The sequence below is a fragment of the Nomascus leucogenys genome, chromosome 16, assembly GCF_006542625.1.
Source record: "Nomascus leucogenys isolate Asia chromosome 16, Asia_NLE_v1, whole genome shotgun sequence".
Taxonomy (NCBI): domain Eukaryota; kingdom Metazoa; phylum Chordata; class Mammalia; order Primates; family Hylobatidae; genus Nomascus; species Nomascus leucogenys.
In genome coordinates, this window is record NC_044396.1 from 2,427,157 (window position 1) to 2,454,200 (window position 27,044).

At 40.7% G+C, this 27,044-nt stretch overlaps 1 protein-coding gene across 1 annotated transcript in view; it reads right to left on the reverse strand.

The window, feature by feature from the left end:
* Window positions 1-27,044, reverse strand: part of SULF1 (sulfatase 1) — a 162,515-nt gene that overhangs the window by 33,930 nt on the left and 101,541 nt on the right. The window contains exons 8-14 of the mRNA XM_030795160.1: window positions 23,789-23,939; window positions 22,726-22,901; window positions 21,213-21,341; window positions 20,877-20,933; window positions 19,600-19,729; window positions 3,616-3,832; window positions 694-946 (exon numbers count right to left, since the gene is read on the reverse strand). Of these exons, the coding sequence (XP_030651020.1) occupies window positions 694-946; window positions 3,616-3,832; window positions 19,600-19,729; window positions 20,877-20,933; window positions 21,213-21,341; window positions 22,726-22,901; window positions 23,789-23,939 (1,113 nt within the window). The remainder of the gene's footprint in view (window positions 1-693; window positions 947-3,615; window positions 3,833-19,599; window positions 19,730-20,876; window positions 20,934-21,212; window positions 21,342-22,725; window positions 22,902-23,788; window positions 23,940-27,044) is intronic.

Below are 27,044 nucleotides of genomic sequence, written 5' to 3' on the forward strand. Positions count from 1 at the left end.
CCTCAAAGTGATACAATTAGGGAGAGAAAACAAAGATCTTGCTAATAAATTCAGAAAGAAAACATTTCCTAATCAAGAGAGTAAGTAGACTTTGGAAGGAGCCAAAGAACAAAGTGAGTTCATTAAACCTATGAGGGAATCATCTCCCTTCCCTGTCTCCTTGACTTCCAAGGCCCTCTCTGTGATCCGGGACTGGTTAGATGTTTGTACATCTTACATCCATTCGTAACCTACATCATCTTTCTGGAAGCGTCTCTGGGACTCACTGTCCTCCCTTGGACTGTGTTTCGTTTCTGAGGCTGTGACTACACAACTGCTCCAAGTGACAGTGATCGTGTAACATGGAAGAACTTCCAGCTCTGAAATTGTTTCCATCTGTTTTCTAGATGCCTGCGAAGGTAACTGCTTAGGCTCATGAACTCCATGCCTGCTAAGTCAAGATGTGACGGAATTACTCTGGCTGGATTCCTAGCTGATCAGCCTTAATGTGAAATCAAACCCAAAGCATGTGTCCAAGCCTATGATTGCGTGGACTCATTGTTTCTTTAACCCCCAGTTGCTACGTAGGCCAGCCCTCGGGCACCGTATTGCCAAGTGATACTGCTTTTTTGCCAAGTGCAAAATGGTGATAATATAGTGTGTTGTGGTGGTAATGCTGGACTCAACCCTAGTGAACAAATAAAGCCTTCTTACTTGTGGGTCACTCGGACAGTGGTAGGTGGGCCCACGGTGTTGCTGCTATCTGCCAGCATCCCACCCCTGTTGCCACCACTGGAAGCCTGGAGAGCTCTTGGCCCCTTGTGGCCTTCATCATGGCGCTTAGCAGTGTTTCTTGGTTGCAACACTTGCAATTCTTCTTCTTCCAGATTTATGTCATATATTTCACCTTCAAATTCGACGGACAAGGAACGTGTCTGCCGAGTATGGACAAATCTGGGCTTGTACTCTAGAAGTAAGGGAAGATAAATTACTATGGATGCCCTGATGTAGCTTATGAGGGAAGAAAGTGATCACCTGGTCCAGGAGGGATCCTGGAGAGGAGAAAGCAGTCCATGCTGCATTGCTGAGCAGCATCATGGTGCCTGCAATTCACAGTAGCAGAGGTTGTTCTGGCAGTGCCATTGCCTGGCAATGTGATGGATGACACGCTTCTCTGGGCCTCCAGCCCTTCATCCGTCAAGTGAGGGGTTAGGCTGGGTGATTTCTAGGATCCTTTTTATTCGTGGCAGGCTGTGAACTTCTACATTTGGTTTTCAACGTGAACTGCTCAGGCTATTTTTTTTGGATAAAACCATATTCCCAATTACGGTGTTAATAATAATGACTATCTTTTATTGAGCTTTTGCTGTGTATTATATACTTCATATTTATCTCTAATCCAGAGTCTTGAAAGACAGGTATTATTATAAAAACCCTTACATACAAAAACATCAGATTGTCAATACAGGTTCATCTTTATTTTATGGATGAGAAAACTGAAGTGTTGAATGTCAAATACATTTTGCAAGGTTATGGAGCTAGGACTATAATCTCTCAGACTATGAAGTCTTACCACTACATTGGGCTGCTTTTTCAAAGAGGCAAATGCTCTAGACAACTTCTATTTGTACAAATAGTAGAGGATTACTCTAAGAAGAATTAAATTTTGTTAATGCTTTCATCAGCCAACTCACTTTTTATACCTGGCAGAGGAGGGTTAAGGCAGGTGGCGGGTGGGCAGGGATGGGGAGAGGGCAGCATGCTTTCTGGTGACTATGGAACCTTTTCAAGAGCTCATGTGTACCAGATAAGAACTTTAATGTGCAAACACTGGAGGCTCTTAGCTCTTTAGAGGCATATTCATCTGGCCTTATCTCTCTAGCCTGCTGCTAACATAGAAAGAAGGGGGGCATACTGGCTGTGGAATCAGAATTGTCACGCTTCTGAGACACCTCTCAGCAGAATCCTGCAGTTTCCAGATCAGGGAGCAACCTCCGTGACAGTAGGGGGGTCAATAAGAGTGCTTACGAGTTCCATCCTTGCAGAAAGGGTGAAAACCGACTCCTGCTCTCAAATACACAAGATTCCATACAGTTTGAGAGAGCTGCCCTAGACTTGTGTTTGTGTCTAATACTGAAAAATCAATGTGCCTTATGCCCAGTGCCTGGGAAACAAGGTCGAACTTTCTGGAAGAGAAGAGGGCACTCCTACTTCTAAACTGAATGTTGCTAATCAGCTTCTGAAAAAAGAGCATGGCGGGGTCCTCGTCCCTTATTAATTTCTTTTTTTTTTTTTTTTTTGAGATGTAGTCTCGCTCTGTCATCCAGCTGGAGTGCAGTGGTGCGATCTTGGCTCACTGCCACCTCTGCATCTCAGGTTCAAGCGATTCTCCTGCCTCAGCTTCCCGAGAAGTAGCTGGGATTACAGGCGTGCGCCATCATGCCCAGCTAATTTTTTTGTAATTTTAGTAGAGATGGGGTTTCACCAGTTTGGTTAGGCTGGTCTGGAACCCCTGACCTCAAATGATCTGCCTGCCTCAGCCTCCCAAAGTGATGGGATTACAGGTGTGAGTCACCACGCCTGGCCTTATTGATTTTCAGAAATTTGATATCTTTCTGTGAGTTATTAGACCTGAAATTTTTCTCTTAGGGAATAAAAAAAGTCTCCCAAATCAAAGATTCTTAGTATTTTGGCTTACGGATTCCTTTAAAATTCGTTAAAAATTGTTGACATGGAAACAAATGTCCATATACACATGGAAAACACTTAACAATTTTGGATGAAATATCTGGGCAAATGGCCCTAAAGCCCATATTGTGGAGTCTACAATAAAAATGCCTGTTCTCAGGGCCTCCATTGTTCTAGTGTGTGATTTGATTTCCAAATCTTTGACAAAGAATTTAATTTACTTAAATTGCTTCTTTCCAAACCAGTATGGAAAGAAATCACCATAAAATTGAGTCATTTTCCATGTTACTCCACTAGGTGGTACTAGATTCATTCTTTCGTGGAAGGTGTCAGCCCGTGGATTTTCACATTTATATAATCATAGGTTTCTCATAGCTATTAAGAAAATGCTAGGAAGTGTTTTTCATACTGAATGCAACTAGTTTGTCCCTGCCAGTCAACAAGATCCAACGATTTGACAGAATTAAAAAATACATATATTGTCCTAAAACAGAGATTAAAATATATGCCTTAAAAAAGTGTTTAAGCTTTTCCTCTTAAAATTGAATGCATACACACTGAAATCTTGTATTTACTATTTTTTAAAAGCAACTTCAGCCAGACAAATCAGGAGACGTTGGCATTACGGTAAAATAAAATGGACTGAAACCATATCCTTTACCTTTTGAAATAACCATTTTATAAACTCTTTTATGTGTGCGTATGTTTTGCATCTGGTGTTTTTACAAACTATATTTTCATTCTATGCTTAAGTGAAAATGTTTACAAAGCAAAATGTCACATTAATCTTAGCTTTCTTATTTTAAATAGAGCAACGATGTGCTTTTAGCCTGAAAACGATGCATTGATAATATCTAAAATGTAGAAGGAGCAACCCTTTCCTCTCTCTATTGTTTATTCCCACAGGCCCTAGGCCACCATGGAGATGGTCACAAAAGCGTGGCTTACTTGGAGTCCCCTGGTTTCTCAAGAATTGCCGTTGACTCTTTCTTTGGCTTCTGCTGGCACGGTAACCAGACTCCCTACAACTGCACTCTTTGTCTTTGTCATGGAAGCCGCGAGCGTAGAGGTTCCGCGTGCTCTGCCGGACTGTGAGCAGGTCACTGGGTCCTTTACACTTGTGAATTCGAAGCTTGCCAGATGTATCCTCAATGCATTGCCACTTCTGCAAAAGCCAACGTGAAAGCAGTTTACTGATTCTGCTCCAGGTGTTATTTATTAAGAGCTGCTGCCTTAGTTTTTTCTTTTTTCTTTTTTTTTAGAAGCACTGGCAATATCATTAAGGAGAGTGAATGAAGAAAGGCAAGCTTTTAAGTGACCCTGCAATAACTCGACTCTCAGTTATTTCTTTCACTGTAGGCAAATACAGATGACAACGAAATCATTGGAAATCAAACCACTTCAATGACACTAGAGCCAAAAACTGATATATGAATCCTTAGCATGCAGACTAAACAGTCTTGAATGAAACATGTAAAAGCCGTTAGTTCACCAAGACACACAGTGCAGCTGTCAGGACTGCTTTCACCAGACCTCTCTTGCTCTGGAAAAACAAACTTGGCTGCTTTGTTCTCCGCTCCTGAATTTCTAATGTGAGCCAGGGAAGAGTAGCACATGAGGAAGACAGAGATGAGTTTAATTGGAGCCCATCATGGGGTGAGCCGACTCTCATATACCCCAGACAGACATTAGCAAACTTGTCAGGCTTTCTTTTGTGTCTTTTCTTATCCTTCTAAGAACATTGTGATGTGGATAGGAGACAGGGAAACCCTGGGTAGAAGAAGAAGGTAGTTTCCTGGCAAAGGCCTCACCCTCAAGCCCGGGAACCTACAGCCCTAAATGGGGACAGGGATTCCTGTTTTTGCACCCCAAAAGTTGTTTTTCGCCTGCCATGCCACCTATCCTGTGCCCATATAAACCCTGAAACCCAGGCTCCAGAAGCAGACAAGGAGATGAGGAGACAAGCAGACGAATGGTGGAACAAGGTGGCAGAGAAAGACAGAAGAGGAGGAATGTCTGAACACTGAGAGGAGCTTGGCTGGGGGTGGTCAGAGAGGAGTGTGGCCACCCAGTGGCCAAACTGGGGAAGATCATCATCCCACTCCATCCCTGCTTCTGGCTCCCCATCCGTCCCACTGAGAGCCACCTCCACCACTCATTCATCCTTCAAGCCTGTGCGTGACCTGATTCTTCCAGGAGCTGGGCAAGAGCTTGGGATACGGAAAGCTGTCATATTGGCCCTCTGCCCTTGTCAAAAGGCAGAGGGCGCATTGAACTGGTTAACAAGCTGTCTGCAGACAGCAAGGTTAAAAGAGCATTGTAACACTGGGGCCGTAAGCACCCACCCCTAGATGCTACCGCAGGGCTGGAGCCCAAAGGACTCGCCCTGGTTCCTGTACCTGCCCATCTGCTGCTCCCCCTCTCATCAGGGGTTTGAGCAGTGGTGGTGACCAAGCAGGCATGCCACATCCCTGTTGCCCATCCTGTGAAGGGGATCAGGGAACTCTGCAGTTTCAATTGCACACTCAGCAGAGAGTGGGCATGCTGCTATGTGAGACAGAGTTCACTTCCCAACAGACACATGTGGGGAGCTTGCACTGACTTTTCTAGACTGAGCCTTCTAATACGCCTGCCACAGATGCTGCAGGCTTACATCCGAGTAAATATGACACTGCCTCCGGACTAAGTGTCCTTGCACTTACTGAATCTCAACCTGGTTGAAATAATAGCTCTTCACCCTGGGGGTCGTTTCCTGGGATCCTCCACATCTTACTTAAAGACTGAATAACTTATTTTACATTTTCTTTTCCCCCTTCTCCCTACAAAATTAATTTGGGAGGCAGAAAGAATATTTAATTTTAAGTTGGCCACAGTTGTCACAGAGTTAAAATATAGTGTTATCAAACTTTTGTCTTTTTTCCTTTCCATATAGGTCTATCAGTTGTGTACTATTATCTACTGAAACTTATCTTTATCCTTTATTGTTTTTGTTCATACCTAGTTAAAGAGTGAGAAACTCTTCTTTAAATGGGTGCATTTCTAAACTATGGACAGCATAATACTATCTGCACTGTAAAATTATTTTTTTTGTGCCATGTATATTTTCAAATATATTCAAATAAATAAATAATTATTAAATAAAAGATGTTCTTTCATGCATCATTTAAAAGGATCTCATACCTCCCTCTTGTACCAGTACCATATTTGGGGTGATATCTTGGTTGCAAAGTGTCCTACTGCAAGGTAAAGTTTGGCCAAAGGTCCCAGATGGCTTTGCCGATAACTGACACTCGCGTACAAAATGACATGCAATTATTCATGATGAACCAAGATGCAGAGCCATGGTTTGTTTTCTCTTAAGGGCGTTGTATGTCTTCAATATATGTTGAATTATCAGAGCTGCTTTTTGGCTTCTACTATATAATCCCCAAATCCTGGAGATACAGGACTTCTTCTATGATTTTGCTTTAGCCCCCTATACTCTTGGTACTACTGAATTTGGTTGTTTCAAGCCATATCAGGGCACAACCTTTTTTTGTGGATTGGCTAGGATGTCTTGAACATTTAACATCTTCATCCAGAGAAGCAGGAGCTCAAGGGACAGACAGGCAACTAACGAGTCATCCCTCGGCATCCACTGAGAATTGGGTCCAGGATGCCCTGCAGATACCCAAATCCATGAATGCTCAAGTCCCTGATATAAAATGTAGTATTTCCATATAACCTACATACATACTCTTGTATACTTTATCTCTACATTACCTGTAATACCTAATATAATGTAAATGCTATGTAATTAGTGGTTATTCTGTATTGTTTAGGGAATAATCACAGGAAAAAAACTTTATGCAGGTTCAATACAGACGAAATCATCTTTTTTCAATTCTTTCAATCTGCAGTTGGTTGGACCCATAGACGTAGAACCCATGGATACAGAGGGTGGATTTTACTTACAAAGCCGCAAAAAGGCAACACAAACAAGAACAGCCTAAGGACTAAGTTAGAGATGATTTAACTTAAAAATTGTAAAGTCAACTTAATTAAACATAGGACGTCAGGTCAGATGAGTGGTTCTCAAATTTGGCTGGACACTGGGACTTTCAGAAGCTCCCCAGATGATTCTAATGTGCAGTTGGAGTTCAGGCTACTGCTTTACATTAGGAACTGCTTACTGGACAGTTTTGCAGCTGGATTCCATGGGGAAGGCAGGAGGGATATATTTAAGTCTAAGTAGCTCAAATGCATGGGTCTTTGAGAGGGACGCGTGTAATTGGTGGGGGTGGTGTGTGCAAAGGAAGCTGTGTCTAGAAATGTACTGATGTAAGCAGGTCAGAAAATGACTTCAGTTGGATGGATGAATACTATCAGTGCACCTATGCTTTCAGGACTATGTGCTTTATTTAAGTGCAACCATTTATCCTTGTGCTGTCTCCACAGTTAGTTGATAAGTGACAGAATTTTGACTTAGCTGAAAACTGCATGCGGCCTGTTCATGATTCTGCCATTTAATGTGGAGATCAGTAGTTTCCAGGCCTGGGTTTGTGGCACTCACGGACCCAATTATAGCATTCATGGCTATCCAATTAGCTTGAGGATGTGCCATGAAATGATCAAAAAAGTTCTCAGAGCTGGGTGTGGTGGCTCACACCTATAATCCCAGTACTTTAGGAGGCCAAGGCAGGTGGATTGCTTGAGCCCAGGAGTTCAAGAACAGCCTGGGCAACATGGTGAAACCCTGTCTCTAAAAAAAAAAAAATACATATATAGCTAAGCATGCTGGCACATGCCTGTGGTATATATAGCTAAGCATGCTGGCACATGCCTGTGGTCCCAGCTACTTGGAGGGAGGCTGAGATGGGAAGATCACTTGAGCCCAGGAGGTCGGGGCTACAGTGAGCTGAGATCACGCCATCATGCCACTGCACTACAGCCTGGGCTCAGAAACTGACAGACAACTCCATTAACATATAACTATATGCTATATAGAATTATTGCTGGGGAAAGTGTTGCCAAAATAAATAACTTTTCATAACTTTGCAAAGTTTGGGAATTAGTAGCATTTGGGTGTCTGTCTGTATGTATATCTGTCTTAAATCCAAACGGTTTAAGGCTTATCCAACTACCTGGATGATCTCTGCCTCTAGCATTTAAAAACGAAGAGTTGACTGCTTAATGCCTAGAGAAGCAAAATAATTGGCTAGTGAATTCACAATCCACAGCCAAGTGGAAGCATAAGAGGTGCTCCATCTTCTATCAGACAGGAAAATATGGCTAATTTTATTCTTGAGGCCAGGTGTGGTGGCTCACGCCTGTAATCCCAGCACTTTGGGAGGCCATGGAGGGTGGATTGTCTGAGGTCAGGGGTTCAAGACCAGCCTGGCCAATGTGGCAAAACCCTATCTCTACTAAAAATACAAAAAAAAAAAAAAAAAAAAAAGGCCGAGCACAGTAGCTCAAGCCTGTAATTTCAGCACTTTGGGAGGCCGAGGCAGGTGAATTGCCTGAGGACAGGAGTTCAAGACCAGCCTGGACAACATGGTAAAACCCCATCTCTACTAAAAATACAAAAATTAGCTGGGCTTGGTGGCACACGCCTATAGTCCCAGCTACTTGGGAGGCTGAGGCAGGAGAATCGCTTGAACCTGGGAGGTGGAGGTTGCCGTGAGCCAAGATCACGCCACTGCACTCCAGGCTGGGTGACAGAGCAAGACTCCGTCTCAAAAAACAAACAAACAAAAATTAGCCAGGTGGCGGCGCATGCCTATAGTCCCAGCTATTTGGGAGGCTGAAGCAGGAGAATGGCTTGAACCTGAGAGGCAGAGGTTGCAGTGAGCCGAGATTGAGCCACTGCACTCCAGCCTGGGTGACACAGCAAGACTCCATCTCAAAAAAAAAAAAAAAAAAAAAAATATATATATATATATATTCTTGAAAAATAATGGCTTTAGTCTTTTTGTGGATCCAATTTATATCAACTTTAGTACAAATATTAATTTTTAAAGCACATGACTATAGTGAAAACCTGTGGTTTTTATAATCACAATGCATTCAAAGAATTCTGCCTATTTTGTTTGTTTTTGCCCTGGAGGAGCTGAGGGTACAACTAGATTCCTGTAGAACACAAAGGTGTAGGCAGAAGTTTTAGTGACTTAGGCTATTTGGAATCCTAGTTGAATTTCCCATTAGCCAAATTCCTTGTTGGTTTACTATGGGATAGAGATGAAGGGAAAAGGTGTCTCCTTCCTGAAGAGTTGAATTTAACCACACTGGATGTCTGGCACCATCCTTGGCTATGATGACGTATCATACGAAATCAAATATACATACATATATGCATATATGTCTACGCACATGCATACAAACATATTATCCATACATACTACATATATACATATATCTACACACATACTTGGATAAAGCAAGAGCCACGAACAAAAATGTCAATTATTTTTTCTACCACGGACCCTTTGAAAAAGTCATAGACCCTGTTAGATAAAGTAATTAACTAGAGGCTTTGAAAATCTTCCTACTGGCAAGTATACTAGGAATTTTAATGAAGTGTAATTATCACACATTGCCACAGCCATTTTAGAACTCGATATCATGACAATTTTTACGACTGCACAATAAAACCTTGAAATAGCTGCAACTAAAGTGGCGATCTTACTTAGAGAGTTTATAGAGGGAGGCAGAAAAAGAGAATTTTTAAAAGAATTGCTCTGAAACTCATGCAGCAAGCCATTTAAATAGTCAAAATAATGAGAAGAGATGGTTTTTGCATTGCAGGAGAGTTTCAGGAATCAGATGAAAGCCTGAGCTCAGGTGAGGCACCTGCTAATGGGATGTGTGGAGTCAGCCTCAGAAATGAGCTTTGTTCGACAAGTGCCCTTGCAGAAACACAGCTGTCACAATGTCTTGGTATTATCTATGCTCTTGAAGTTTATCAGTAAATCAGTTAATTGCCAAATCCGATCGTCTCCATCTTCACTGATGGTTCATTCCTTCTGCAAATTCTTTTCCTGTTTTCTGCAACTCCATCATTTCCGTTCTCCTTCTGTCTGATTTATCAGTCTGTGCCAATAATTTAGCACACAGTCATTCCACAAATATTTCTGCACGCCAACTATGGGTGAGGTGCTGGATAAAACTATTTAAATAATTTCTTAAGTTGTTATAATTTTTTTTAGCCTTTCCAACTATGCTGGAAGTTGGAATTAAGGGCAAGGGCCATGTCTCATATTCCTGAGTCATTCCCAGAAGTTATCTCAGCACAGAATCACTCGGTTAGGTAATTATGTGTTAGTGTTTTTGATTGATTATATCTGCCTGTATATAAATAACACCTGATGAAGAAGAGAAGGCTGGCAATTTTGGTATGAGGATACAAATAGTGTGCAGCTAGTTTGGTGGAATCCAGTCTAATGAGAAATATGTCAAATGTATTTCAAACAATTTCATTCATCATCATCTTGACTACCATGATTATGATCATTTACTTAACTCTTGCTTGATAGCAGGTACTGCTCTAGAGCACTCCTTATGAATTTTTCATTTAATCCTCACTACAACCCAGAGTGCTGTCACAAGTCATTTACTGAAATAGGATTTTGTGGTAGTGAATATTACCTATATTCTGTCTTGGACTTGGAATGGTGTTTTTTACTCATCGGTGTGGCTTAAAGGAAAAAGTCTGGATTTGCAAGCTCAAAAAGCCTGGATTTGAACACCAGCTCTATCACATGGCTATGTGGCCCTGAGCAAGTAAGCTATGCCACATTAGCCTTTGCAGAGTCATGAGCATTAGCGATAACACACGCGAAGAACTCAGCACGTGGCAGGCACTCAACAAAAGCAGCTGCTATTATTATTATTATTACACACATACACCCACACACGGTTTATTACTTAAAGAATGTGATCTAATGTGTACTTGATAAGAGGTAGCCATTTTTAATGGAGATGAGTATTGGGTTGGGATTCAAAGACCTTAATTTAATTTTTTTTTTTGCTGCTAACTCTATGGCTTTGAGCAAATTGCAGAATCTTTTTGTTCTTCTGGATTTCACATCTGATAAAATAATACTTGCTCCTCCTGGCTTCATGGATAGTCATGAGAATAGATTGTTTGAGTGTTTTGAAGTTCCAAGGAAAAGATGTACTATATGAACCTAGAGCAGTACTATAATTGGCCTTTAAAAGGTTTATCCAATCCTGGGCAAGCTAATGTTTTCTGGTGGTAAACTGTACAAAATAATTACTATTTAGTGAGAGAGACAGAAGCTTTGAGTCACTGAGATCTTGGTTTGAACTCAGGTTTGTCATTCTTCTAGCTGTGTGACTTTGGTCAAGTTATTTTCCCATCTGAGCTTCAGTCTCTTCATATCTAAAATGGGCATAATATATATCTCATAGAACAGTTTTCCATGTAAAATACTTAGTGCAATATTAGATGACCTCTGGTTGCTTTTCCTTCCTGAAGTATCTGCTAAATAATCATTAGAATTTCTGCATTTTGAATGCAAATATTTCTCAGATTGGTTAAGGATGTTGTTATCTGTTCTTACTTATGCCTACTTGTATCCATTTTCATGAGTAAGAAATAAAAAAAAAACCCAAAAATTGGCTACACCAAAACAATATTAAGCAAAAAACCCCAAATCTGTAGGCATCACGTTACCTGACTTCTAATTATACTACAAGCCTATAATTACCAAACAGCATGGTACTGGCATAAAAACAGGCACATAGAATGGAACAGAATAGAGAACCCAGAAATAAAGCCAAATACTTACCACCAACTGATCTTCAACAAAGCTAACAGAAACATAAATTGGGGTAAGGACACCCTATTCAATAAATGGTGCTGGGAAAACTGGCAAGCCACATGTAGAAGAATGAAACTGGATTCCTATCTCTCACCTTATACAAAAATCAACTCAAGATGGATCAAAGACTTAAATCTAAGACCCAAAACTATAAAAATTTGAGAAGATAACATTGGAAAAACTTTTCTAGACATTGGCTTAGGCAAAGAACTCATGACTAAGACCCCAAAAGCAAATATAAAAAACCCAAAAATAAATGAATGAGACCTAATTAAACTAAAAAGCTTCTGCGCAGCAAAAGAAATAATCAGCAGGGTAAACAGACAACCCACAGAGTGGGAGAAAATATTCGCAAACTATGCATCCAACAAAGGACTAATATCCAGAATCTACAAAGGAACTCAAACAAATCAGCAAGAAAAAAACAAATAATTCTATCAAAACGTAGGGTAAAGAAATGAATAGACAATTCTCAAAAGAAGATACACAAACAGCCAACAAGCATGAAAAAATACTCAACATCACTACTCATCAAGGAAATGCAAATTAAAACCACAATGAGATACCACCTTATTCCTGCAAGCATGGCTATAATAAAAAGTCAAAACAAAACAAAACAAAACAATAGATGTTGGTGTGAATGTGGCAAAAAGGAAACCTTGCACTGCTGGTGAGAATGTAAATTAGTGCAACCATTACAGAAAACAGTATGGAGATTCCTTAAAGAACTAAGAATGGAACTGCCATTCGATCCAGCAATCCCACTACTAGGTATCTACCCAAAGGAAAAGAAGTCATTATATGAAAACGATACATGCATAGGCATGTTTATAGCAGCACAATTAGCAATTACAAAAATATGGAACCAAGCCTAAATGCCCATCAACCAACAAGTGGATAAAGAAAATGTGATATATATACACCATGGAATACTACTCAGGCATAAAAAGGAACAAAATAATGTATTTTGCAGCAACTTGGATGGAGCTGGAGATCATTATTCTAAGTGAAGTAACTCAGGAAAGGAAAACCAAATATTGTATTAAAAGTGGGAGCTAAGCTATGAGGACGCAAAGGCATAAGAATGATATAATAAACTTTGGGGACTTGGAGGGGAAGGTTGGGAAGCAGGTGAGGGATAAAAGACTACAAATTGGGTACAGTATACACTGCTTGGGTGATGGGTGCACTAAAATCTCAGAAATCTAACTAAATAATTTATCCATGTAACCAAAAACCACTTGTATCCCGCAAACTATTGAAATAAAAAGAAAAATTTTAAAAATTGCCTACAACTTTTTCAAAGGTGCACTGCAGTGAAAGCTTAATTTTATACATAAACACACACTAGTTCTTGGTTACCATATGTCTTATGACATGGATTTGGTCATAATGCAGGTCAAATCATGTTCTCTGAAATGTCACAACTGTATAGTAATTTTGTGGTAATCTGATTAGTATTCATGCCAACACGAACATCATAAAAAAGTTACCTGCGTGTGGACATGTGTTTAAAATATTTATCTTAACACTGGGGAATATACAAAGACCATATTCACACCTTTGTCCAAACTGCTACTTAGCTCAAGTCATTGTCAAATTTTCTCTTACAAATATGAAATAGTGTTACTTGTGCCAGGAGGATTTATCTCCTGGCCTGTTTTCTTTGAGATGAGGTGAGATGGGAAAGAGAGGGGGAGGGAAAACAGAAAGAGAGAAGCAGAAGAGAGAGAAATGTTACCTATTATAGATTTTAATCTAGATAATCACTTGTAAAAGTCAACCCTGGAATGTTGGAAGATGTATGATTATTGTAATTCCTAGAAAATGAAATTAGTAAACTGATCTTGGCCGATGATTGACAACCAGCATTTGTTGAGTGCTTTCTATGTCTTAGACATTGTCCCAGATGCTTGATACATTTAATTCATATAATATTTACAACAACCTATGAGGCAAGAACTATTATGATGCCCATTTTACAGATGAAGAAACTGAGGCAGAGTTGGGCTAAGAAACTTGCACATAGTCAAATACCAAGAAAGTGGTATATCCAGGATGTAATCCCAAAGCACCTTGATCAGGATACTGATGAAAAGGAGAACGGTATGAAGGCAGTATGAATCTTCAGGTGAGCCTTAGGTGAGAAAGAGAAGTAACAACATCCATGCAAGTGAGAAAGTGGGATTCACATGTAACATTTAAGAAACATAGAGGAGGACCTGACTAGGGTGGGCTGTTAGGAAATGGTGGAAAAGAAGACACAGTACAAATTAAGCAGAATGGGGCTATATTACACAGTTTATGAGTAAAATGCCTATTCTCATGTTTGTCTTTTTTTGACTTGTTTAGAAAAAATGCATAGAAGCCAAAGATTTAATTAGATGCACAACTGTTCATACATGAGCTTCAGCATGGGTTGAAGAGGGCAGGAAGCAAGGTTTAAAGGCTGAGCGGTCCACAGTGGACCCAGACACAGAGGAGAATTCAGTAAGAGGATGGCACTGGGAGCTCAATCCTTCTGGACGTGCCCTCTGGAATCAGCTTAGCCAGGGGAAGATATCTGTGAGCCATGCTGCCATTTTGACCAGAGTTCAGTGAGTTTTGGGAAACAGGTTTGTCTGCTTCTGGAAAACTAACAATTCTAGGAGGATCTCGATGGCAAATGTCTTATTATTCATGCTCTGCAGCTGGTCACAAAGGGTCAGAAGGATATATGGCCAGAGAGATAAGTTTTGTATAGGAACAAAGATCCATCCTGGAGCTAAACCAGTTTCCACTCAACAAACGACATTCTATTTCCGTTATAATAGCATCAGCTTGCTTGATGCAGGGGTCCTCACAGATTTTTAAACAAATGTTTAATTTTATATTGATCCAATAGTAGAAAGGCAGACTAAATTGTAAAGATGCTGGAATTCAACAACTCATCAAAAGGACACGATATTTGCCCTATCAAAACAAAGCAGGCTGCTTTTTTCCACTTAAATGCCAGATAATATGTAAAGTGTATTTCCAAATTGGATGCCCAGGGAATTTCTCTTTTATGTAGCTCCTATTTAAGATGTCAATACCTATGCCTAGGGGAAGAAGAAAAACCAACCCATTAATGCTCACTTGACATTTGTGGATCTCAAGCTTGTCTGCACATAGGAATCATCAGGGGAGCTTGGAAAAAACACTGGTGGTACCTGGGTCTCATACCCAGAGGTTCTGATTTAACTTGTCTGGGTTGGGACTTAAACATAAGCATTTCTAAAGCTGCCCATATGATTCTAATGTGCAGTCAGGGTTGAGAACCACCGTGAGTGGCAATTGCCATTCATACTTTCAAAGGGAAAATCTGTCTTGCAATTTTGCAGTGGCAGCACATTACAGGGAAGAAAGTACTCAACGTGAAGTGAAGAGATGCAGGTTTTGGCTTTGGGTTTGTAGCTTAATTTTTCCGGACCTAAATTTCCTTATCAGAAAAATGATACCATTCAACTTAGAAGATTTCTAAGATTCCTTCAAACTTTGATATTCTCTGGTTCTAGGCCTGTGATTCTTAACCTCGTTAAAAAATACAGATTCCTTGGCCTCACTTCCAGACATTTTTAACCTGGTTGGTCTGGGGTGTGCATCAGCATTTTTCAAGTGCCACCCAGGTGAGTTTATTTTTTATTTTCTGTTATTTTAGTTTTGTTTTTCTGAGACAGGGTCTCACTCAGTCGCCCAGGCTGGGGTGTAGTGGCACGACCATGGCTCACTGCAGCCTTGACTTCCCAGGCTCAAGCGATTCTCCCACCTCAGCCTCCTGAGTAGCTGGTACTGCAGGCATACACCACCATGCCTGGCTATTTTGTTTGTGTGTGGAGACGGTGTCTCCCTAGGTTGCCTAGACTGGTCTAGAACTCCTGGGCTTAGGGGGTTTAGAACTCCTGCCTCAGCCTCCCAAAGTGCTGGGATTATGGGAGTAAGCCATAAGCTGCAGTGCCCGGCCCCAGGTGAGTTTAATGTGCCACCAGCATCGAGCATCACTGCTCTTTGTTCTCTGTGGAACAAACATGCTTTAAGAAAGAGGTTGAGATTTGCCCCTCAGTATGCACATGTGCATGTGTGTGATGGTGTAGGGCGATGGGGAGTGTCTGTACATAAACGTGCCCAGGGGTGTAATACCCAGCTGAGAGAGTGGTGGGAATTCACACTCCGTCACATATTAATTCAGGAACGTGGAAGTAATGCAAACACATATGTCCATGTTGTCTTAATTAGTCCCCACTGGTTGTTGTGTTCACATAGTCAAGAAGTCATGCCAAGTCTCTGGGATTCCAGCCCATTTTTATTCTTTTTGTATTTATTTATTTATTTTGAGATGGAGTTTCACCCTTTTTGCCCAGGCTGGAGTGCAATGGTACAATCTTGACTCACTGCAACCTCCGCCTCCTGGGTTCAAGTGATTCCCCTGTCTCAGCCTCCCAAGTAGCTGGAATTACAGGTGCCTGCCACCACGCCTGGCTAATTTTGTATTTTTAGTAGAGATGGGATTTCACTATGTTGGCCAGGCTGGTCTGAAACTCCTGACCTCAGATGATCTGCCTGCCTCGGGCTCCCAAAGTGTTGGGATTATAGGCATCAGCCACTGTGCCTGGCCTCAGCCCATTTTAATTCTTATTGGCTTCATAGGAATGAAAACAGCAGTTAAGATGGCTTGGAATAATAATAACACCCAATATTCGCACACTAGAGAAAATTAATCTCAGTCTCACTTTAGTACATTACATGTATAATATCACTTAATCCTCACAAGGGTGAGGTTAATTTTCTCCATTTTAGAGATAGAAAACCTGAGACTCAGGAGAAAGTAAGTGACCTATTTGAGAAGACACAACTAGAAAGTGGTGGCGGCCAATATTCTAACCCCAACCTTTGGATCTCTTTCCTCTGTTGACTTACCTCATGCACCAACATTGACTCCACCAAACAACCTTTAGGTGACCCAGCACAAAGATGTGGTAGGAGAGGGGCATTCACTATCTCTGGGATTAAGAGTGAAGAGAATGGGGCTAGCCATGCTGATTTCCCCTTTGTACCCCATGGAGTGTCAAAACCTGACTGTGTTGCCTTGGAATGAAGGCCATTCACCTTGTTAAGAGGAACAGAAGCAGGGCAGATGCCAGGAGGGACATCGAGAAAGAGCAGACTCCAAGTAGGTCACTTCTAGCCTCCGCTGCCACCTCGAACCTGAACAATTCAGTGTCATTATTCTGAATTTTCTTCTTCCTTTTTTAAAGTCAGGGATACTGTCGCCAAAAAAAGATAATCTTCAAAGTAGCCAGAAAGAAAGAGCAAAAGACCAAGATATAAAAAGTAGCTAGAACACAGCAGAGCTGCCTGGGCATGGAGGCACACTCCTGTAATCCCAGCACTTTGGGAGGTCAAGGTGGGTGGATCACTTGAGTCCTGGAGCTCCAGATCAGCTTGGGCAACATGGCAAAACCCCATCTCTAAAAAAGCACAAAAATTAGTTGAGCATGGTGGTGTGTGCCTGTAGTCCTAGCTACTCAGGAGGCTGAGGTAGGAGGATCACCTGAGCCCGGGAGGGCGAGGCTGCGGTGAGCCATGATCACGCCACTGCACTCCAGCCTAGGTGACAGAGTAAAACCCTGTCCAACACAAAACAAAACAACAACACACAACACAGCTATCAGGTTTGACCCACAGCTTCAGTAACTGCTTTAAAGATTCAGGCTCAAAATTTTCTTGAAGTTCTTAGATTCCTAAGCTATGGTTTGAGGGCCACCGGTAAACACAAGCGTGGGTTAGAATAGTGCTTCTCAAACTTTAGGGAGCATCAGAGTCACCTGGAGGACTTGTTAACACACAGATTGCTGGGCTTCCCCCCTAGGGGTTCTCGTTCAGAAGGTCTGCAATAGCCAGAGAATTTGCATTTCTGACAAACTCTCAGGGATGCTGATTCTGCTGGTTCGGGATTAGAGTAACAGTTCACTAGTGCTGTGGATACACTGAAGCTAGAGGCAATCAGAAATACTCTCCAGGTCTTCACTTCTAAAGCTCACTCAGGCCCAATGTAAAGAAATTCTATAGAAAGAAATCACCATCAGGGCATAGCCTAATTCTTTGTTCCACGAATTCAGGCCTTTCTAAAAGAGACCATTGCTGACGTTCTCATATATCCACGTAATGGATCTAAATTCAGACTGATTCACAGAGAAATGAAACAGTGGAAGAAAATTCCAGATATGAAAGCATTTCATGGGGCCAAAACAAGTTCAAAAAATATGAAAAAGCAAAATTAAGTTTGTAACTTAGTTAGCATTCAGCTCGTGAATGAAAAGCTTGTGCCAAAGTACCATAATCTAGTTAACGCTACATTTGCCCTTTAGGACATATATTAAAATTTTAGGGCAAGCCATATGGAGAGGTTTGTAAAATTATACACTGAAATGTAGGCAGTGTACCTTATTCCCAAAAGGCTATAATGTTCACCTCTTAGAGCTAAAAGAGTAACAAGATCACCAATTTGCATGAGATATATTTAACACTGAACATTTGCAACTCCTGAATAAAAGTAAATTAGTCTATTGAGGCTAGCTCATAAAAATCATCTTAGAGCTACAAAACAATTCTGAGGTTTTATTCATAATAATATTTGGAGCTTTCATAAGAAAGATTTGAAGACCTCAAATTAAAATATAATGAATAGGTCTCAGCTTTTCTCCACTACACACTTGAAAATTAAGACGTACTAGAATGTAGTGAAGGCTTAGGTTTAGCCCTTCCTTCAACAGCATTCCCTCCCTATCCTTTTCTATTTCAAAGGAATCCTGTGTACAAGAAAGCATGAGGAAATGCAGGGAATAAGGATCAAGCTGTTTATTATGAATGTCTATTCAACAAGCTAGATACCGTATAATAAGCGTATAATGAGTGAGGCCATTTTAATAATAACTTTGTTACCTACTCATTCCATGTGCCTGACATCTTGAACTGGTGTTGGTGAATTGTGTGGGTATCTAGAGGTCAGTTAAGTTAAAAAAGACTCGCAGAAGATTTGAACTTCTCTTCACGTGGTTATTGTAACTTATCTTGGAAGGCAGCAAGTGGCCTGAGTTTTTGAATCAGACAACTCCTGTTTGAATCCCAGCTGCCCATTTGTAAAATGGGGATGCCAGTGCACACCTCACTCTACAGATGTGAGGATTAAATTGAGTAAATGCTACAAAATCCTGTGTACCGTGCCTGATGTAAGACAAATGCTCATTACGTGTTAGTATTTTTCACTTTCCTCTGATTTTGTTCTAAGCTGCAATGATTTGGGCCGAAGTTCAGTCCCTCTTGTCATGACACAGCATTTTCTTTTAGCTAATAGCATACATTTCAATCAAGAGCATTTAAAATCAATGGTTTTAAACTGGTTTAAATTCATACATACTCACTTTCTTTAAAAGCAATGTTAATTCATCACACGGCATTTCTTTTATTCTTACTGATAATAACTGGTATTCTGGGTAGCCCTGGGGTCTATAGTCATATTTCTACTAATGAAGAGGATCTATTCTAATGAAATATTTGATGCCAGAATCTTTGTGAGCAGAAGTAGGAACAATAAACAAACAGAATATGGTTTCTCTTCTCATTCCTCAAGCTTGGTCACAGGCTCTGTCCTCTACTGGGGGTAAGATGACATCTGACTTTAGCCTAGGGCGAAGGCCCCATCATGTCTCTTGGGGTGGTTCACTGCCAAGAGGCTCAGCATGTACCTGTGCTTTGACTAAGTAGCCTCTTGGCAACTCTTCAGTGACTAGTTAACAGGGACTGTAACAGGAATCTTCTCCTCAGAGGAAACCAGTGTCTTTTGGCATAGAACTTTCTCTGAGATCATCATCTTTTTTAACTGGAGGGAGCCCAAGTAGTAATGGGGAGGCCCAGCCTGAACCAGTTACGTAATTCTGTCTGCAGAGAGGTGTCTCAGTGAGCTTGCCCTCAAGGCCACTAGGAAAAGCTTATTTACACACAAATGTACATTCTTTTATATGTGGACAATTTTCTAAATTAGAGATGGAGAAGCACATGAGTGGTGGTAAAGAAAGCCTGCGTCACTCACCTGCCCCGGTTGTTCACAGGCTGTCTGGTACCTGGCCTGCTGGCACAGTTCTTTGACCCGTTCGTATTTGGGCAAGTGATTTGACTGTTGGATATTCTTGCTGGATTCTTCCTTCTTACGTAGAAATTTGCTTCGACAAAAAGGGAAAAGCTTCGTACGTGAGAAGTGATCTGAATCACGGTCCCTGAGTCCTGCCCCCTTTTTTTTTTACCCTGTCACATGACTCCACATTCTTTAAACAGCAAGAAATAGACGTTAAAGCTCTGTCTACAGGAGTTCAACATTTGATGGGTCCTTTATGAAAACGACAAACTGCGTAGGATGAAGATGAGAGGTCAGGAAAAGATTCGTTCTTCCCAAAAGCATTAATTTCAAAATTTGGGCATACATGTTTCATTTTACATGCTCAAAGTTCCTTTTGTTAAAAAAATTATATAAATATTTTCTCTCTCTGAATTTGTGTACAGAGAAAAACAAGGCAATGGGCATTAATGAACCAAAAGGGGAAACCCAGAAGTGACAGTGGAAGTAATTACAACGGCATACATTCATCTGTTTAAAACTAGGAAAGGCACATAAAGAAAAGAAGTAGGAAGTAGGAAGAAGGGTGCCGGGTAAGCCTTGGAGGCAGCTGAGAGAAGAACGTGGGGAGGATGGTAGAGAAACTCAGTCCACTGGTCTGATTCGAAACCAGCACTGAGAAACGCGACAGTAAATCTACACCCATGATAAAGGCTTTGGTTCAATCTTATGAGAATTTATGCTTTTTGGGGGATGTGGAGTCATCATTCTCTTGCTTTTTTGGTATTTTAAAAATTGATATTTCACAATTATACATATTTTGGGGGTACGTGTGATATATGGATACCAGTCTACAACGTGTAATGATCAAATCAAGATAATTGGGATATTCATCATCTCATTTATCTTTTCCTTGTGTTGGGAACATTACAATTCTTCACTTCTAGCTATTTTAAAATATACATAAATTATTGTTAACGATAATGTCCCAACTATACTATCAAATTCTATAACTCCTATCTAACTGTGTTTTTGTACCAATTAACCAACTTGAGGGTTATTCTTTACAATTCTGATCCAGCAATAATTACTCTATTGACCATTACAGAATAAGCAGCAAACCATTCAATCTTGTGACTAGGTTTACGAAATCCGCATGCTTAGTAAACAAAAATAAGGAGAAAAAAAAAATACCCAGCAGGGAGAGCTGCCCATTAGGACTGGTTCCCAGAAGCACCCCAGGAACCAATAATTACCCTCTTTCCACTAGGAATGTATCACGCCAAATTTTGGCCTTCTTGTTTGTTCGAAACCTGAAAGCAAAATGATAATATTTACTCTTGGTATCTGGACGTTTTTCCAAATGGATCTGTGCTAACAGCTTATTTAAAGAAACACCTCTCACTTCCCACAGACCATGACTGCATCTCCATCAATATGCTATTCACAAGCAGCTGAGAAATGCTCAGCTTGGGGTGATCCTTGTGGGCAAGGCATATTCTGCCTCCATGTCTTCACCTGCTTGCTGGCTCTGGGCACCAGCTGGAGCTCAGTGTGTTTGGGGCTGGCTGAGAGGAGGAACAGTGACGCACCTGTTACCTGGCTTTTCTGGGTCCAGAAGTTTGAGGACAGACTTGCCGTCCACATCAGGAGGTGTGTCGAGCCCAGCAATATCCAGGATCGTGGGGGCCAAGTCAATGTTGAGAACGATTTGTGGGACTCTGTAAAGGGGCACACGGTGATGGCTGAGATCCAATGCCAGGGGAAGGTGGCCCTTAGGGCTGCTTTTTCTACAGCAGTGACTCATTGGCCTTCAACTCTTCTCACCCTCTCATCTGGTCTCCTAGGCATGGGTAGTTGTGTCGCAAGGGTGGGTGTGTGATCACAGCAATGGCGCTGAGCAAGATTAACTGACTCTTGCCAGGGTCAGGCTGGAGAGATGCCTGCACCCCCGTGCGCTGACCACATCGCCAGACAAGATGCAGCCTGATACATGGTTTTTGCAGCAAGCATACTTTTGTTTAAAACCCAATAGTCCATAACTTTTCCGTTGAACAAGGGCTTTAAAATCAATATTTTAAAAAAGGATGTACAGTTTTTACAGTTGAATTCAGTCTATGCTACCTAGTCCTTAAAACATAAAACCTTCTAGATATAGATCTGACAATTCCCAGGGTGTTTCTAATAATCTTAGGAAGCACAATAACATTCTTCAAAGAAACCCTTCTTACTTCAATTGCCCTCTCTCCAGGATGTAGTATGATGCAGCAGCACATGAGGTACATGGGGGAGATTCAGAACATCTGGGCTCTGGGCCCCACTGTCACTACTTCCAGAATCAGGGATCTGAGATGGACACTGACGCTGTCTGCCTAGCTTCACTGTTACATCAGGGGTCCAGGCTAGATGCTTTTTAAGGGCCATTCCAGCTTCTGGATTCTACTTCCACTTTTTCTTTTAGTCTTTCCATAATTCTTTCATGGGTGCAATCCCATTTTATTCAAAACATCCTGAGATGATTGGCAAGGCCATTTTATGACGGGAAAATAGGCAAGGCCATTTCAGGATGGGAAAATAGAGATGCAAAGAGAAGCAGTGACCTGCCTATAGTGACAGAAATAGCAGCCTAGTCCTTTAGCTCTTTTTCCTTTAAAAGAAAAGCCAGCTTTTAAAAATTTATCTTTTAAAAACATTTCTTTCGGAATAATTTTTAAAAGTTAAACACTAAAAGGATGGTGTCTGGTTTTTCTTTTTTTTTTCTTCTTCTTTTTTTTTTAATGACAGCATATCTCTGATTCAAAGAAGGGTGATATCCCAGAAGTTCACATCCTGTCTGTGCACACAGACCAAAAAGACATGGATTCCAGTCAATTTGAGAGAATTAGTCATTGATACATTTATTTTTCCTTTCTCTTTAAGTAGTGTACTTGAGCTAATTTAAGATGTGGCAGGGAGGAAAAGGTTTTCATCTTTGAAATTAACCAACCTACACACATCCTTTTTTGTTTTGGATGAAAGGAAACCAGATACTGAGACTGGTAATTGAATTATCTTAGACACACATGAGGTATGACAGTTGAATGTTGCAAACAGAGAAATACGTACATTGATCCTGGTTCTACACTTGGACCACGAATAAAAAAAGGCACACGAATATCAAAGTCATATGGCATGGATTTCCCCTTGACCAGTCCAAATTGCCCAATATGGTAACCATGGTCGGCGGTGTAAATGATGTAAGTGTTCTCCAGCTCCCCCGTCTCCATAAGCATGTTATACAGCTGAAATACAGCACAGGAACAAGTCAAAATCAATTGTGCTGGTATAAGATGATGCTCAATAGTGTTGCCACGATTGCCCCCAAATCTTTTTCCTGTTATTTTTAAAAGGCAAGAGTTGCTTTAATAACATTATCCACATTTTCTATTTGCTTACAGTCTGGGAGGGAAATGTCCAATGGTAAAGTTGAAACGTAACTTTTTGGAATCTAGCACATTCTACTTATAGGCTTTTTGTTTGCTTGTTTGGTAAAACAAAAACACCCCACACAACAACCTCTACCATCAAACTTTATAGGTTGTACTTTGAAAGTCCATTGTTAAAGTTATCATCACATATCTAATTACCAAGTGTTAAAAACAGGCTGCTTCTGAACCTGATCCAGTTAAATCCACCCTGGGGAACGTATTGTTTGGCTTATACTATGTTTCAAAGTTCAGCAAATTTCAAATAAAATTTTTTGTGTTTCTGGCTTCTTTAAAAAAGTCAGAAGACATGCTGATACTTGATCCACATTTCTACATGGCAAAATTTAGCTGGAGCTGAGTAATTGCTGTTCCTTTAGATGGGGCCCTTAACTTCAAGTTCAGCACAAGCTCCATCATTCTTTATTGCCTTTGAGGATGTGGCCCCTGATCTACACTGATTTGATTTTTCTCGCCTCTTTTTTACTGGATCCATAAGAAAACAACCCTGGAGAGGTAGATGGAATGAGGACAAGATAAGGGAAGGATGATTAAGCCACTAAACACATACTCTCTCTCTTTCTTTCTCTCTCAAAATGATGCTGGAAAATGAAGAGGAAAAAACCAAACAGGATTGGCAAGAATAAGTCTACACAAAGGAAGCTGGGCCAGAAACTATCACTGAGGTAGGTTCATGTGCTTACCCTCTCCACAGAATCATCCACTGACATCAAAGTCTGGAGTCTTTTGCGCTGTAGAATGTTTGTAAATTCCATGTGGATGGGCAGCATTGGTCCTGTGTACTGCATAATCCAGTGTTTATCCATATTTGGTGCATAGTTATAACTAGGAGTTCTGAAAATATCCAGAAAGGAATCTTACTATATATTTCTTACTTAGTCTTTTAGGAAAATATCTCGAGGTTGTGAAATAATCATTAAGGAGAGATAATTGAGACACTGCTAAAACATTTTCCTCTTCCAACTATCTTCTGTTTGCATTTATAAGAAGATGAAGTCTTCACCACCCCAAATAGCAAATATCCTCTGAAGGTATATATATTCAAACATATAAAGCCATGACTGGCAGCTGAACATGTAATTAGAAGTTCATTTGGGTTCACTGAATAAGATGTGTAAGAAACATACCAAGATAATTATGGTTATGTTACAAACCTACAGATAAAGTCTCAGTTAGATACAAGGGAATATTCTCATATGATGCTAACTCATAAAAATTTTATTGCTAATAGGCTATTAAATGTAGTCACAAATATGTTATGTGGAATGATGAATCATCATTTCAACACATTTTTTCTCTTGAATACTTGAGAAGAGTATTTTATTGATTACTTACGTATCTAGTTTTTATGAGTTTTTATATAGATACCATTACTTTAATTGGACTTGTGGGAATGATAACCAAGTCTACTTCCACAATATACATGTTTACCAATAAAGCTATTCATTTAGTAAACAAATCAATATAGGTGCAGGGAATAATTTCTGTAAGCCACAAGGAAATAGTCCTATTGTTCCAGGATAGGTTAGTTCAAGTCTATATTTAATCTACTGCAGAGATCCATGTGGTATCCCATGCTTTCCACTTGGTACTCAAAAAAACGTCACTCTCTCTTGATGTCTCACCCAACTCCCTCAACCATTAGATGCTGCCACCTCATGCTCTGCCATGGGTACGTAACATATCTATGCTATGGCAATTCTCACCCTGATAATTATTTGTTTATATTTGAACTCTTTAACAGACTATAATCTATTTGAATCTTCTTCTTCAGTTATTAAGCACATAGAGGTTAATATTAAAAACTGAGTGAGAGTTTAACATGTGTTGGGTATTGTGCAAACCGTTTTGTATACATTAACTCACCTAATTGTCTCAGCTGTTGTGTAAAATAGGTTTATTATTCCCCCTTTACAGCAGAGAAAATCAAGGCTTGGCAAAGTTAAGGAACTCCTCCAAATTAACAACATTAGTAAGTGGTAGAAACAGGACTGAATTCCAAAGCCCATTTTCTTTAACAAAATTAATAAGAAGGAAAGTGAGGGGTGCTTCCTACATCTGAGATTGCTTTTAATATGAACCACAACTTTACAGATAGGCAGCCTCACAGAATGAGCGACAGTTTCTGTGACCGAGAAATCTGATTCCCAATCTCTGTCTGAGGAGGATCCCATCAGTGAAATGTTGTGGATAATGACGGCTGAATGTGGCCCCATGCCATTATTTATATTATAAAACTAGGGAAAGAATCAGTCACTGTGAGCTCTTTGATTTCAGGAGTCTTGACTGAGTCCTCCACTGGTTCTGTGGTGGTGTGGATTTCCCACGGGGAAAGCCTGGAGTTTCTGAGATTCATGGTGATACGCTGGGACACTGCCATGCACACTGGGTCATATAAATGCCACCTGCTATTATGTATTCTCTTCTGCCAGTGGATTTGCGGAACCTCTCTTTTGATAGTAGAAAATGCTGGTTTGGGATCCTTGGCCTTCTTGGTTGACAAAGTTACCCTGGTGACCAGGATGGGTGCTGGTTACCCAGTAGAAGCACAGCAGCACAAATAATATAACACTGAGCTTAGAAGACATTGTCTCTAAAAGTGTCAGTTATGCTCAGAAGTGTAAGTAACTCATGTTTAAAGAAAGAGACAAGATTTAAAGCATGGAAAAGAGGGTGTGGCTCAAATGTGCTCATCTGTAAATGGGGTTAATAGCACTTTTCTTAAAAAGCTGTTTTGGGCCAGCCATGGTGGCCCACTCCTGTAATCCCAGCATTTTGGAAGGCCCAGGCGGGTGAATCACCTGAGGTCAGGAGTTCGAGACCAGCCCGGCCAACAAGGTGAAACCCCGTCTCCACTAAAAATACAAAAATTAGCTGGGCATGGTGGTGGGCGCCTGTAATCCCAGCTACTCAGGAGGCTGAGGCAGGAGAATCTCTTGAAACAGAGAGGTGGAGGGTGCAGTGAGCCGAGATCGCGCCACTGCACTCCAGCCTGGGTAACAGAGCGAGACTCTATCTCAAAAAACCACCACCAACGACAAAAAACAAAAAACAAACCCAAAGCTGTTTTGAGGAACAACCACCATATATACATAGCACTTAAAATGCCTAGAACAGAGGCACTTGAATTTCCTCCATGAGCCAATAAACAAGTAACTCTCATGTAATTATCTGGGTTGGAAAAAATCCATAGTATTCCAAAACAAACTATTCAGGTATGACCTGTCATCCTTAAGATAAACTTTCAATATAAACTTTCTCCTGCCTACCAAAGTAAATGATTCATGAACCAAATGGTCCCGTTTTTTTTTTTTTGGCCTGAAAGAGTTCTTCATATCTAAAAGTAAACCACAGTCATAAGGGAAGTGGGGAGGGACTTAAGCCCATGTTTCTTATTCTTCATGGAGCATGTTGCGTTACAAACAGGATTAGATTAAGAGGTTGAGGAGGAGGAGAGAGGGGCTACTAAATCCCCTCAAAAAGGGTTTTTCGCCCATGGGGGTAGTTCGAGGTCAGAGAAATATAGAAAGTTGGTCGTGAAAGGCCCCTAACCATTTTACTGATACGTGCCCTGAAAAAGAATACAGCTATAACAGATTACACAGGGTTTCTTTATAATACCTAAACATCCTCTACTTATTGCCTTTGATGTTGGGTTGGGTTAATTTAAAAATAAATCTGGTTGACTTATTTAAAACCACAAAACCTCAACACAAATAAAAATTACAATAGGGAACTGAAATGCAGGCTCACAGTGGGGAAATTATATCTTCCACCAGTTACCTTGATGTGCTTGGCATAGCTCCACCCCACTTGGAGGAACAGGGAAACTTGCAGCAAATTACAAGCCTCAAATTTGGATTCCCGGATTTACAGAATGACATATGTTAAATCTGGCTTATATTAAAAAGGAAAGTTCAGGGACTGTTGTCAAAGCTG